Source organism: Leptodactylus fuscus, chromosome 9, assembly GCF_031893055.1.
Source record: "Leptodactylus fuscus isolate aLepFus1 chromosome 9, aLepFus1.hap2, whole genome shotgun sequence".
Taxonomy (NCBI): domain Eukaryota; kingdom Metazoa; phylum Chordata; class Amphibia; order Anura; family Leptodactylidae; genus Leptodactylus; species Leptodactylus fuscus.
Window position 1 is genome coordinate 42338993 of NC_134273.1, and position 15720 is coordinate 42354712.

Sequence of the window (15720 nt, forward strand, 5' to 3'; positions counted from 1 at the left end):
GTGTACGGCATTGTGTCCTGGACGATGTGGGGGAGTAAAGGCCGTGTCCAGCCTCACAAATTTATTTTAATTCTTTCAACTTTAATTTTTGATTAAAAAATTCCTACTGTTTTGTTTCTACAGCTTCTATGCGTCTCCATGGTAACAGACAACAAAATGTGTAGTCTGAACCTACAGGCAGATTTCTTTCTAACCATCCTCTGATTCTCGCCAACACAAACTGGGGAAGAAACGCAAGAAAGAGTCCAGGACTGGAGAATTACATTGTGGTCTGTATAGGAGCTGTACACAGGAAACCTCACTTTACTATTAATGATCTTCTAATTTCACATAATTATTCAGATCAATAATTCATGTCACTAAACACTGATGTACCGCCTGTTGGGCTTACAGGTAGAAACACAACATCAAAAACATTAACACTTCCGTGCAGGTGCCTAAAGTTATACACATTAGGTTGTGGTCGATCGAACGCTCGTCATCGTTTCCAGCCACTTATACATATGCTCGCTGGGCTTGGTACGTATTCCTACATAACAACTCCTCTGGTGGCTGTATATTTCCCAACAACAAAAGGATTGATCTTGCAAAGCCCGAGCCGTCCCTCACTTGCTCTTTGTGATAGTGGGAAAGTGTCCATACATGTTAAAGGGCCATCCAGTGCTGGCGATTATCATCTAATGCAGGGGTAGGGAACGTACGGTTCTCCAGCTGTTGCAAAACTACAACTCCCAGCATGCATACTTGCTCTGCTGTTCTTGGAACTCCCATGGAAGTGAATGGAGCATGCTGGGAGTTGTAGTTTCACAGCAGCTGGAGTGCCGAAGGTTCCCTATCCCTGATCTAATGCACATTAGCAGATGCCCAATGGACTCCACTGACTTATAACCCATCAGGTATACAACTGTAATATGCATCTAACATGTAAGGGCGCGTTATCTATGGAAGTTTGTGTCACCAGGCCACTAAAAATATAAATTTATGGTAGCGATTTAATAAACAGCTGCTCCATTGGTCCAATATTGGGCACATGCTTACCCATTATATCAGTCACTTCACATGCCAGACTCTATTAATTCTCCTGCTGGTGCAAAATGCACCTAAATTATTAAGAAGCTTAAAGGGATTGTCCAGGAATGACAGCTTCTTCCAGAAGGCCTGAGAAGATTTAAAAAAACAAAACCTTACTCACCTGTCCTTGGCAATCTGGTGTCCCAGGCCGCTGTCTAGTCCAGCGGCCACCCAGGGCTTATTCAGACGGAAGTCCTTGTTGCATGTTACCACCGAGGCCAATCAGCGGCCTAAATAACTGGGACGTCACAGAGGACATGTGAGTGACATCCCGGGTCTTTTCCTTAGACTGCCCATAGGCTTCAGCAGGCACATACAGCGAGAACGCCTGCCAGAACAAGCCCTGGAAAGTCGCTAGACCAGACAGTGGCCTCAGACACTGGATTACTTGGGACAGGAGAGTATGGTTTGTTTTATTTTCACCAAAAAGCTGTAATTCCTGGACAAGCCCTTTAATAACTCAGATACACTACAGAAGGTCCCATGTGTCACAAATAAAATCTACGCCAGTCAGGAACGTAACAAACGCCATTTTCACCTGTTACTGTAAATTTGTTGCTCTGGCCCATCTAGGTTGATCAGCGTGTAGAATCAGGCTGTATAATATTGTAGAAAAAGGACCAAACTTGCACCACAACGACTCCCATCTATGACAGCTTACTGACGTAGAGGAACTAGTAAATTACCCCTAATAACTCTATAAGAACACCAATAGCCAGCTCAGAGGATCTGCCACAATATCTTAGATAGATATCAAAGACAAGATATCTTAGAAGAAGTTTACTACTATATTACTATAGTGGGGTCCAGGTGGTGAGAGATCTGCAATTGTTTGGACAAAAAAAAAGAAAAGCTGCCTGAAGTTGAGTGTTAACCCCTCCAGCTCCTGACAGAACCAAAGGTAGCATAGAGGCAGCATGTGGCTAAACTTATAGTCAAAGAAGTGAACTTGAGTCATAGGGATCTAGCAATCCATGGTGGATGCCGACTGATCACTACTTCAGAGGCTTCTTAAGATATCAGGCGCTCCTTCAGTAGAATGACTCCAATATTGTCTCAGGCCAGTAGCATAAACTTCATAACAATTCAGGAGGTAGAACGATGAAAGAATGCTTTATAATCCCAAGAAGTTGGATGCCGACATGGTCTCTGACTGCCCAGCTGACTCTTTGTGGCCAGTTCTTTTCAGGTCTGTGTACAGGGGTTCCCTCATCGCACACAACCCTTTTAATACAAGGACTCCCAAAACCCACAACAAAGAGCTGGCTTTGGCATTGGAAGCGGCCAGCACCTGGTCACGTCCTGCTGAAGACCCCCCAAGGAGGTTGACCTGTTACTCCAACATACTTGGAATAAATAAAGTAAAAAATAAAAATACAGCAATCTCCACAACATATTATAGGCTAGAGGCCAATGCACACTGTCAGTGCTAGAGCAGGATGCATCCGAATGACTGACATCTTCTGTACCTACAACCTGTAGTGTCTATTGTAACTTTCCAATATGCTGGGAGTTGTAGTTCCATAACTGCTGAAGATACAGGATACAGACCACTGAGCGACACCAGAGAAACCTAAAATGGTCTGAAACACGACAGTGAAAGTTTATTCAGCTTTCTGTGGTGTCAGACCACACATGTAACCTCTGAAAATAAACACCGACACCTACATCGTGGTTTGGGTGTCAAGTAACTGCAATATACTGTTATATGTACTAGAAAATGGGCACCGATGCTCAATGGACCCCACTGACTTATAATGGAATCTATCAGGTTCTGTCAGTGCAGGTACACGAGCGCCATTTCTCCTGTCCTCTAACAGAACAGCCATTCAGTATGAACAAGGTCATTGAGTGGCAAAGGCTTGTTACAACGTTCATGTTGCCATTATTTGTGCTCATATTTGCGACTTGGTTAGAAGTCCTGCCATATCCAGCCCCATGCTAGCCTATGCTTACTGAGAAAATGACGGACCCACAATAAGGCCAAAGGACCCATCAAGCGCTGCCGATACCCGCGACATGACACATACCGCACTCGGTTTATTCCCTCCTTTCTCTACTCCATGAAGGAAACCCGATCATAACCTGACGCCACATTCACATCCCTTGTTCTGGTCCAGTGCAGGACACATAAGAGCAATGGATGGGAAGGACAGACACAAATGGACCCCGAGGAGCCCCACTGACTAGCATGGACTGTCCTGTCTGGCAGTTTGTGATGGCGGTGCGTCGGGTGGACACCCAGCGCATATATGATGAGTTTCTGAAATTGATGGCTGACCACAAATAGTCCCACCATGAGACACGACTACTGCTACAGACTGTAAGGCTCTGTTCACACTTCCATCACGTTTTTCAACTGGTGCAGAAAGGCAGAAATAAGGAAGTGTCAGACTGATGATCCGGCAGATCTCACCAGTGTCACCAGATCCCATTGTCTAATAATGGAGGCCCTCATGATCATCATGGCATGCTGCAATGTTTTCTGCAAATCTGATGGAAGTGTGAACAGAGGCTTACACAACATCTCACACATTACTATGTAACTAGCCGGACTTGCTGGTCAGAGCTGTGAGGCAGCTGGGTGGCACACTGACACACCTGCAGGCCATGCCACCCAGCTGTCCCATACACAGGACAAAGTTTTAAGACTTTGATTCGGACAAACTAAGAAGCCAAGAGGTAAAATGTCCTCCTGACAGGACGTGCGGTAATACAGCGGCCAGTGTAGGTGACACACCCGCCCATAGACCGGCCCTGAGTGCCGGGAGCCCCCGCAGCCCTGCCCCATGCCCCGGTACATGGCCGGTGTCACCCAGGTAATGCTGCGGCCGCCTCACCGTCATGTCTCCGCCTCACTCCCCGGCGTCTCCGTCCTGTAGCCGCCACTTCCCGACACGACTCCCGCCTCTTCTTATGGCTCCACTGAAAACTCCCAACTTCTTACTTTTTGTAACCTTTTCCCTTCTGGGTTTCCTATAATTTTTTTCGTTTTTTTTTTTTTCACAAACTTCCTGGGAGGGGACAGGAAAAGTACCCGAGTGAGGAAGGAGGTCCCGGCAGGGCGGGGGAAGCGGAGGAGGGAGGAGAAGTCACAGAGGAAGTTTACACTGACACTGCAGGAACTAGCACACTGTGCCGGGGCTGCTGCACCTCATACTGTAGCACAGGAAGAGCAGGGCTCTGTGGTACTACAACTCCCAGCAATCTACAGCAGGTGGCAGTGCATTGCTTGGTGTAACACAGGCTAGATGGCGAAGTGGTCACAACTCTTGTCGCACGACCAACGATCGCCAGATCGCCCTGCAACTCTTGGTCTATGTAATTGAATTGTGACCCTAAAGATGCTGTGACTTAAATTACTCTATGTTCGTATCCAAGGCAAAAAAACGGACACTTAGGCTGGTATTACACAACCATAGTGGTGTTTGCAGTCCGCAATTTGCAGATCTGCAACACAAATTTCACTAAAAAAAATCATTCCGCAGACGTCCGTGTCCAACCGCAGTGCATTGTTTTGCGGATCCGCAAAAAACAACACACACCGCCAATCGCAATGTTGACAACCTCAATTGCGGATATACACTGAACTATGTTCAGTTTATATCCGTAAAAATGCACGCGCCCATACACTTGTATGGGACAGACCGTGCCGTAAAAACACAGCCATTATGGACATGCAGTATACTGTCCGGACCACGGTTAGGGCACCCCACACCACGGACAAAATCTACGGTGGTGTAAGAGGCCGCATAGAAAACACTGGGTCCGCAATTTAAAACCCACACTTGCGGACCATTTGCAGTCTAAAACTATGGTCGTGTAAGACCAGCCAAACGGTTACACCACGCATACCATAAACCATATTTTTTACATATGCATTAAAAAACGCCTCTGTGTCCATTTAGCGGTGCGTTCACACTTGCACTGTTGTCTGCCTGCTGTGAGTCCACCGATAAGCTTGGAGTCCACTTGTCGGAATCATATTAATAACTCATTCATTTCAATGGGTTTTTAAAGCAAACCGCTGGTGTCCGTATGCAGCCTCTCCGCTGTGAAAACGCACAAAAACCCATTGAAATAATTATAAAAAGCCCAAGAAATCAATAGGATTTATAAACGACCCCTTATAATCTTTCTACTGATCACGGAAACTGATTGTGTGCTGAGACACCGACACAGATGTGACCCCAGCCTTACAGGGTGACCATGCGATCTTTGTTCACACAATGGGAATCGTGGCCAAAGTTACTGTTTAGCCCTCGTCTAAGAGTATGGCCTCCAGACCTCATGGTTAGCCACAAGTGAAGCAGGAGATGCTGGGAGTTGTAGTCCACACTGGCTCACAACTATTCAAGTAATTTGCACATTTTTTAAAGTCAAGTAAGAATATTTGCTTGTCTTGGTGAACTTAGAGCCTAACCCTTCATTCATTTGGTAACCCTTAGTTTCATTTGGTAATCCGTTCGGGGAGTCTGCATGGTGACCCCCCCCCCCCTCCCCAACAGAATACTAAACGCAATTGCAAGCGCTGTGCAGTAAAAGCACACGGACCCCATAGACTATCATGGGGTCCGTGTGTTTGCCACGCGCTGCCTGCACGAATCATGCGGACAGGAAAGTAGACGGTGAACTACTTTCCTGTCCGCATGAGATCTGGCGGCAAGCACACAGACCCCATTATAGTCTATGCGGTTCGTGTGCTTTTACTGCACAGTACCTGCAATTGCGTTTGGTGTTCCATTCGGGGGGTGGGGTCCCATGCGGACTCCCCCAGACGGAATACCAACGCAGATGTGAGCAAGGGGTAAGGCTACATGCATACAAATGTCCCACACACAACTGTTCCTCAGGATGGCTCCTATTTGTCCATTTTTCAACTTGAGCTTACTGAAGGAAATCAATGGGTCCATGGAGGCACGGACAGTACATGGATATCACCCGGGTGCCATTTTACTAGGGACCCCGCACATACACACGTTGCTGTGCACGTAGTCTAAGGAAGGTGTCCCATAGGTCTTCCACCAGTAAGAGAAGTTAAACAAACCCGTAAAAAAAAACTTGACGTAAAAGCGCCCATCATGTTGTTTACATTGGGGTGTGTTCAGATGGACACCCGACAGAGGGGGCGCTGTATGCATCTGTCAGTTAATGTACGTTGCTTTCATCCTGTGATGGAAAAGAGCAATGGATATTGCATAATGGTAGTGGGAATCCACCGTAAACATGGCAGACAATGCCGAGATAAATAGTGATCTTTTAGTGTCACTTTTACGTATGTCGATAAAGGCAGAGGAGCAGCTAGAACAAAACTAGCCAGACATTTCTAATAGTTGTTGGTGGCTGATGACTCAAAGATCTACAGAATCCCACTGAAGACACCTTCTTTCGCGTCTCAATGACTTGTCAGATGTTTCAGTGTAGATCTGCACTTTAAAAGGTCAGAAAACTAAATAACTGTGAAGACAGATGGATAAACAATTGGCCACTAATACAAAATCATATTATCATGGCCTATAGATAGATTCACTCCAGCCCATGTCTGTACAGTGATATGATAGGAGAGGGATGGTTCTGAGAGGGATGAGGTTGACTGGGAGCCGTCAAACAGGTACGTCCTGTCCCAGATACTTAGAGAAGACAAGTCTCACTAGAAGTATAGCTGGCTGTACACAGTATAAGAACCACAGTCACAGTTTCCTTTATTCCTGGAGTAGGTTTAACAGGAAAAAAAGGTAAAAATAAACTAAAAAGTAAAAAAAAAAAATGTTCATATCACTGCTATCACCATTAACGATCTCAGTAGTCATGTGTTGTAGATGGCGGCATCAGCTTACAGGGCAGTAACTTTTTTTTCTGATATGGTGAACATAGCAGGAAAGACTCAAAATGGCCGCACCTCGGTAATTTCACTGTTTTGCCTTCCAAAAACGTGAATAAAAAGCAACAGAAACCTCAGACATTCTCCAGAACGTTATAAATAATAAGTACATCTGGCCTTGCTGCAATATGCAGCCCCATAAAAAGTTGCAGATGTTAGAATAAGGCAAATTTTTTCTCTAAGTTTTAGATTTTTGTTAAATTATGACATCATAACAAAAATTATATATATTTGTTATCGCTGTAATAATAGCGACCTGCAGAATACAAGTCATGTCATTTTAGCTGCACCAAAAAATAAAAGCCTTTGGAAAATAAAGCAAATGCATATTTTCCTGATTCACCCACATTCTGAATGTGTAAATCACATTCTCAGTAAATCATATGGCACCACTATGCAGTATCTGTCCCTAAAAAAATAAGCCCTCATAGATCTCTGTGAACAGAAAAATATAAAAGTTATGGCTTTTGGAAGGTGGGGAATGGAAGTTGATTTTCCACATACGATGACATCATGGAGAACCGAGTGGAAATCCTGCACATGCGCCGCACGCTTGCACAACACTGTGCCTTTCCTTGCTAGCTCAGCTTCCACTGCTCAGTACTAGAATCACAATATTCGGCGATTGCAAAACTCCATGGACCTCATTTACATAAAGAATAAAGCTGCTTTTTAGATGCATCCCTGGATCAGAAAGGCTACAGATGTATGGTCTGAATTGTATTCACAGCCTCTACAGCACTATGGCAGTAGTTTAACGCGGGGGTGATAGACTCCCTTACAAAAACAGTGACACATACCTTTATGTGATCTGCCATGGTGGTCAGGTACATGTCAGTGTCACAGGACTCTTCATATTCTACAGCATGACTACCAACAGAGGAATATTCACAGTGCAGAACGTGTGTAATCCCTTTAGTCGGTGACTTTTGTAGTAGTGATGGGTCATCACTGACATAGGGTGTCTTAGCACGTGGAATCACAAGTTGATTATGGAGCATCTCAGAAGCATCTTCTAAGTTTAACCCCTTCAGGCCATTTGAAATGTGTTCTGGGGAAGAAGGCCTCCAATCACCTCTCTGAAAGCTATTTACAGGTTCCATTTGTTGCGATGGAGTTTGAGGCCTACTTCTAGTTTCTGGTGGACATTGATTCACACCTAAGATATTAGGAGATCTAGATTCTTTTTGTGTCTCCACACCTTGTGTGTTATCGTTTCCACTTTGTTGTGCAGTGTCTGATGTAACATTCATTGATGTATCCATGATGCTTCTGGTTGGCTTCAGCACGACTTTGGACAATGGACTCTCAGTACCACTGTACCATTCCACAAGTATCTGGTTATTCGGCTCTGGCCTGTAACAAGAAAGAGGACCTGCTGGCTTATACAGAGACCTACCGGGATGGTATTTTGGTTCTTGGTCTGGAGAAGAGCTTGTTGGTGGGTGTGATTGTTGTACTTTACTGTCTTCATAGGGACTCTCTCTAATGTTTCCTTCTGTAATTCCTTTTGTCTGTGATTTTTCAGTGTTAGCGTGCTGAGATTCAGGTTTGTCAAATACTAAAGATTCTGTGCTAGAAGATGTCTTAATAGGTGAACCTATAAGGTCATTATGGGGGATTTCAGGTGCGGTGGATTTTTGTAGGTCCTTCAGATTGCAATGATTGGATTCCGCAGAATGAGCATATGGTTTTGGGGAACTGCCAGCATTTGAGGAGGGTGTTTGTATCCTTTGGGGTTCCCTTTTCATAGTTTCTGGTGGAGCATATGACTTATTGTCATGTTCCTGTAGAAGGAGTGAAGGCTCTCTTACACTTAGTTTTGTATCTGACAATGAGGACTGATCCTGGGATTTTATATTACTCAATTCCTGGGGGTATTCTACTCGTGGTACAGCATTATTTACTGACATTTCCCGATCCGTTTGTGTTGCACTTGCTTTTGTTTCAGTTTTAACAGGTAAACTTTCAATTTCGGAAAAACCCAAAAACTGTTGTTTCTGTGGTTCTGGTGTGTGGCAAGAAAGTGGCCCCGCAGGCTTGTATTGGGACCATCCTACATTTCTTGTCTCTTGTATAGAGTTGGTTTGGGTATACAGCTGCTCATTCTCTAAAAGAGAGCCATACGATGGGCGCTGCTGTGTATGGTGGTTAGATCCAGTATAATATGACTCTGGATTAGTAGTAGCTGATGGTTTATTCTGTTGTTCTGACTTCTGTGACCTCTCAAGCTTTGGATATTGTGAGCTGCCTGAGTGGCCGAATGTTGTCTCTGAAGATGTTCTTGAGATAGTCGTTTGATGACTCTGTGAAGAAAACATTATAATATAATTATTTATAAAATATGCTGTTTTATTGGAACAATTTTGGTTTTACAAAAAAGTCACCAAAAAAACCAAAGGGATTTAAAGGGGTTTCCCAGGATTTTGTATGGTAAGGTATGCTTCTGCTCCTATTAAAAGAGCCGGACACAACACTATTATTGGCTTGGGAGTCATTTTGGGCCAGACAGATTTACAGTAATCTGTTTGGGGTTTTTATAACAAAAAACAAATAATAACTTAAAACATAAAATAATGGAAAAAATATTTTTTAAGCATGACTGACATTTTTTAATTTGTCCCTCTAGCAGCAACAGTCTGATCACTTCTATAGTACTCTGAAGGTCTCGTGCTGCACCTTCCGCACTGTATAACATGCTTCATGCCACATTTGTCAAGTGATTTTAGACACTTTTTAGATGTTTTTATTTGTAATAAAAAGAAGCATGGCTTTGTGTTAAAGAGGTGTGGCTTAATGGAAAGTGGGCATGGCCTAAATTGCAACACTTTGCGACAAACGTGCCAAAATTTGCCCCGTTTTTCTGGCGTAAGCTAAACTAATATAGACTAGACAGTGCAATAAGGTGACAGATATACAATCAGCCATTAGACTCTAAAATAAATCCTTTAGCTGTTGGGCTGTATTGTATAGCAGCTGCTACGTTTTCTGCTATGTTACACCCATGAAACCACAAACTAAACACAAACGAAACTGTTTCAGAAGAGTCACGGGTTGTTACTAAGTGTACATGAAAGGATGTCCTTTGCAGTACTCTTCCATGCTTCTTTTATGGCTTGCTCTTTCCATCTGTCTTCCTTGGCTGGTCCAAATATACACATCCCGCTGACTGCCTCAAGAGATTAGAGTGGGACAGGAATTGCACATTTATTACTTCTGAGTTTTCCCTGAATTTTGAGGTTATGTCAAAAGAAAACATACACAGCCCTGGACCTGGGCCACTTTAACCACAGTGACAACGGTGGAGGACACCAATGTGTTGAGGACAATGGTGAGGCCTGGGCCATCCGCCCCCTGCTTCATCATTCAACCCTCATCTGGGAGCTGCAGGCGTTATGTGATGATGTCACTTACATCATGCCTGCTCTGCTCTGCAAACTCTAGACCAGAAACAGCAGAGGAGCAAGGAGAGGTGAGTATTAGTGGGGGGGTTTTGGTAGAAGAGGAACATTGAATATTGGAGACAACAGCAGGGGGACTTTAAACTGTGGGGGACAGCTGGATGGGGACATTATACTGTGGTAAAAATTGGTGGGGGACATTAAACAGGTGGAAGCTGGAGGGGGAAGTTATACTGTGGGGGCAACTGGAGGAGGAAATTATACTGTGGGAGCAGTTGGTGGTGAACATTATACTGTGGGAGCAGTTAAAACGGGATATTACACTGTGGGGGCAGCTGGAAGGGTGTATTAAGCTAAGGGTAGTAGTAGGAGGGGGACATTAAACTGGGGGTAGCTGTAGATGGACGTTACACTGTGAGTGCACTTGGACGGGAACATATTGTGGTGGTCGATGGATAGGACATTATGAGTGCAACTGGAGGGAACATAATGCGGGGACATACTATATTAGGATGACTTTAGGGACATTATACTGCATGGGGGGGGGGGCACAAAAATAAATGAATGGGCATTTCTAAGTGGGGGGGGGATTTATGAATTCTTTTCAATGGGCCACCAGTATATTAAAACAGCCCAACAAAGGTGCCCAACTTCCATTCTACTCAGATTTGTAAGGTTCATACTTCTCGAGGGGGTCTTGCAGCAAAGAATAAAGACCAAGTTTGACCTTCCTCTTCTGCAGGCACAGTGTCACTTCTATGTTATCCTTCTTTATTTTGATAATATGCTTTCCTTCTGTACCAAACTAGTCCTACCTCTGATTGACTTATGTATATATGTCATTCTATTTAGGCTTTATAACTTTCTGCTCTTATATGTGCAACTTTCCAAATTGCCTGAGGATTTTACACTTATAAATAGAACGATATTATCACGATGTGATCAGTGGTGTCCCTTTACCACATTTCCAAACACAGCGACCTCCATGCTTGTGCAGCTGTTTCTGGTGCTACAGCTCAAGACATTCAGGCTCATGTGCACTGCTGGGACAGTAATGCAGTGGAGGGGCTACGACACTCCAGCTGGTGCCCCTACCCCTTCATTCTGTTTACTCGGGAAGTCCTGTGTGTGCGATCTGCAGTGTTCATGTTTTGATGGATAATTCTATAGGTAACACAAAGTCCTGGAAAAAAAACTTTAAGCCTAAATAAAATAATTGAGTTGTCATAGAGATGACATCACTTGACAAAAATCTTGTAGTTGCTGTCTTCATGTAATGGATCTTACTAAGCTGGCTAAAAATTGCATATCATCCAGACAGTTATCAGTTACATGCAAACAATTGGTCTCCAGCTGATACCAGAAATTCACGCTGTGCAGAATTTGGCAGAAAAATGTTTTTACCTCTCTGCTCCGACGGTCAAAGTGTGTAGAACTTGGATGCTCATGTGAAGCTTCTACCGGTAAAGGTGTCTATAATGGAATGGAAATTGTATATATTCTTAAATTGTAGGTTTCTGTTTGCATGTTAAAGGAAAATTCACAAAACAGAATGTATAAATGTACAACAATATAAACATCTTTTCCTATTTTACAAACTACTGCACATTTCCATGCCATTTTTGCCAATCAAACAGCAGACACCGGCTTGTGGTCAGCTCCCTCTAGTCTAGCTTCCTTTCGCACTTTTGGAGATTGTCAAGTACAACCCTCTATATGTCTAGCACAAACAGATGGACTGGTGGTCAGGCATGTGCACAACTGCTCCTTTTAGACAGAGGACTCTGAGATCGCTATTCTTGTGACTCTGTCCTTGTATGCAGGGCCGGCGTCAGCGCATGGCATAGTCGGGCAAGTGCCGGAGCCCACAGAGCCGCACATTTTATCCCTCTTTCTGCTCTTCAAAAGTTGGGAGGTATGGCGTTGATGACGCCACACTCCTGCGTGACGTCACTCGCTTCATCTGCGATGTGCAGTGTCCCGACTCCCCCGCCTCCTCCACAAAGGGGCCCACTGAGGCTCTGTCGCCCAAGGGCCCATAAAAACCTGGAGCCCGCCCTGCTTGTATCTCCAGGTAATTTCCAATTACCTGGAGATTTTACTCTGAAAAATAGTATGGTAGATGAGTATGTGATCTATGGGGTTTCACTGGGGCAACACCTTCAGGCTAAGCCCACATGTAGCGGGCCACAGCCAAAAAGCCCTGCAGGAAAAAAGGCGACTTTTCCCCGCAGCAAGTTTTCCTCTGCAAACTTTCTGCTTCTATTCCACCTATACGGAAACCGTCATAATTTCTGTAGGTATAATTGACTATGATTTACAAAAACACAACAGTTTTGGAAATTGCAGCATTTCTACTGCAGGTATTTCTCTGCAATGAGGGAATTCAATTTGCCATACAAAATACCTGATTGTTCCCTGTTAGTAGGAATTCAAGGCTACAGGGGTTGATAATGCTAAGGGCCTTCTATAGAATAGCTACTAGTTAAAAAAAATGTCTTCCTCATGATTGTTTCAGTAGGTTTCATCCTTCTCACACAACATCCAGTGACATAGGCTGCATGCAGTCATCATAGTTAGATTTAGTGGTTATACCACTATCACATGATGGCGAACCTTTAAGAGACCGAGAGCCAAAACTGTAACCAAAAACCCACTAAATTATTTCAAAATGCCAACACTGTACACCTGCGTCGAGACAGAGGTCACATGCTGCGGTGAAAGCAGCGATTGCTCACTAACAGGGAATCCTGTACCAGATTCCCCATAGTCAGCGATCAGGGTGACAGTGCGTGTGCCAACAGAGAGGGCTCTGCCTCTGTATAATTCTGGCACACCTCACACCAGCCAGAGACTTTATTGAGACTGGCATACAGAATTCCCTGCGTAATGTCAAGCTCATATTGTTAGACAAACATGACTATAGCCAAGAGAGCCTTCTACACATATACACACCTATATTGTCTCACCGATTTTAGGAAGGTCTCACGATTTTTCCAGGCTAGCTCGGTGTTTCTGTCCAACCTTTCTTCTTTCTATACCAAAAATGTAAAATATTTGTATAATTTTCTGGAATTGTTCTTAGTGTTCTATTCATCATACATACAATAAACAGGGCTGAATCATATAAGCACAAGCAGAAAACATGTACTGGGGAAGGCCGACGGACCTGTAAGTCATACAGTGTAGCTATGATTCACAGTAGTTACTACATCACCAAATACAGAGCTACATTGTGTGAAGGCCTGCAATCCGTGTCCTGTATGAAAGCTCTTATTGTGTGTCATGTGTTGTTTTCTAAATGATCCTTATTATCTTGTCTTTCAAAATGAATATGGAGACTAAAACCTCAAAGTTTCCAAGTGTTATGATAAATATGCAGGTTACCCGAAATATTGCTTCAAATTGCTGGCCATTCAGCATCTACTTTTACCCTAAAATACTGTTTGTTGCTTGTTGTTAAGTGCAGTCTGTCTCAAGCAGCAGACACATTGAGATGGATTGCATGGAGAGGGCAGGTCTCTGGCTACCTTTGAGTATTACTGTGTATTAACAGAGAACATAAAATCTTTACTTCTCTTTTTAATACTACATGTACTACATGTAAGATTCTTCTTTCCTCATTTCTTCCAATGTGGTCACTATCCATAAACATCATTCCAGTGATCCATAGTTGTTGGTCATTCATTTGAACTTGTCTGCCCTATGGTCAGCAACATATTGGGAGAAATGTATTTTGTGTTGTATGCCAGTTTTATGGTGTGCAAGCAGAGGTGTAGCTATAGGGGGTGCAATGGGTATTGGGCCCTGGAGAGTTTCAAGGGATGAAAGGCCTCTCTACAACATAAGATGACTCCAATATTATAGATAGCTCATGGTAAGTGAAGGCCTCATTACAAACTTTCCATTGGGATCCAGGCGCTTCACGTTATGCCTCTGTGTACAAGGCATTACAAAAGTCCCAATTTTTGTGCAATCTGAGGCTATGCACAAAGAATTGCAACTTTCTTCTCCTCTGCACCACCCTCACCACTCTCCTGTAAGGGGCAGGTTTATAATAATAATAATAATAATAATAATAATAATAATACATTTTATTTATATAGCGCCCACATATTCCGCAGCGCTGTACAATTAGTAGGGTTCAAGTACAGACAGAAAGATACATTACAAAGAAAGTCATTTCACACAATGGGACTGAGGGCCCTGCTCGCAAGAGCTTACAATCTATGAGGTAGAGGGGGTGACACAAGAGGTAGCAGGGGCGGCATTGCTTATGCAGAGATCAGACAATTTTGTAATAGAGGTTACTGTCATTACACAAACAAGACTTTATGAGCCGTCAACAGTCGTGTCCTTTAACATGTGGATGGTGCTTGGACATATAGAGTTAGTCTGAGATGGCATCATATCATGTGGGATTGTGGGATTATGGGGTTATGAATATAAATGGATCCTGAAATCTACACTATCTGTCTGCTGGGATTATGGGGTTATGAATATAAATGGATCCTGAAATCTACACTATCTGTCTGCTGGTATGGATTTCAGTGTGTATGCGACTCCTCAGAAATTATACACATTCTCCGCCAGTGCAGGAAATATGGAGACCGGACAGTCTTCATAAGTCTTCCTTGTAGTTTCTGTCTTCTATATAGCTATATTCTATATGCAGCTTTTATGGAAGATTGTTCCAAATACCTTGTGTATTATTAATGTTTGGAAATCGTTTCAGGATAGGAAGTAGTTGGGTTGATATAGTAGAGTGAGAGAAGAGGCTACATGGAGGATGACTGCCAGTAAGGCAAAAGAAGAAGCAGCGTGTATAGTGTATAGTGTACATATCCCTGGAAATGAAGTGGATGGCAGCAAGCAATGTGACATATTAAGGCTCAGAAGAAGAATAAAAAGGTAAAGCCAGCAAACCCGCTCTGAATATTTTCCCTGGCAATAACCTCAGCTCCTTGGGACACCCCTCTTCCCATGAGCACTCACAAACCTTATCTTGTGCTCCTACAGGTCTTAGTATTTTATCCCGGTTGATCCACTCAGGCTCTTGGAATGTAGTTCTTCCCTAAAGGAGACAGAATGTTGTTTGTAGATAAACATTCCTATAATGCCAGATACTTTTATTATCATAGTAGTTATTTTTATTTGTTCTATATATACTGTACATATTACTTTACTCAATAATAGAGGCAAGCTTTGTGTAGGCTTACCTGAGCACCTGCACGGAATGGGGAGGGGTCCCGACTCCTCACACCTGCTGCTTTTGAACCACTGAAACCCTGTGTGAGGAGACACATTAACAATATCAGCATCCTTAACAACACATGGCTGAACCCATTGTGTATGTCTATGGGGAAG

General features: G+C 43.5%; 1 protein-coding gene across 1 annotated transcript in view; it reads right to left on the reverse strand.

Annotated features, from left to right (window-relative positions):
- The window catches only part of TRIOBP (TRIO and F-actin binding protein), a 56062-nt gene that overhangs the window by 29679 nt on the left and 10663 nt on the right, over nucleotides 1–15720 (reverse strand). The window contains exons 5-9 of the mRNA XM_075286797.1: nucleotides 15573–15641; nucleotides 15353–15427; nucleotides 13323–13388; nucleotides 11758–11826; nucleotides 7753–9258 (exon numbers count right to left, since the gene is read on the reverse strand). Of these exons, the coding sequence (XP_075142898.1) occupies nucleotides 7753–9258; nucleotides 11758–11826; nucleotides 13323–13388; nucleotides 15353–15427; nucleotides 15573–15641 (1785 nt within the window). The remainder of the gene's footprint in view (nucleotides 1–7752; nucleotides 9259–11757; nucleotides 11827–13322; nucleotides 13389–15352; nucleotides 15428–15572; nucleotides 15642–15720) is intronic.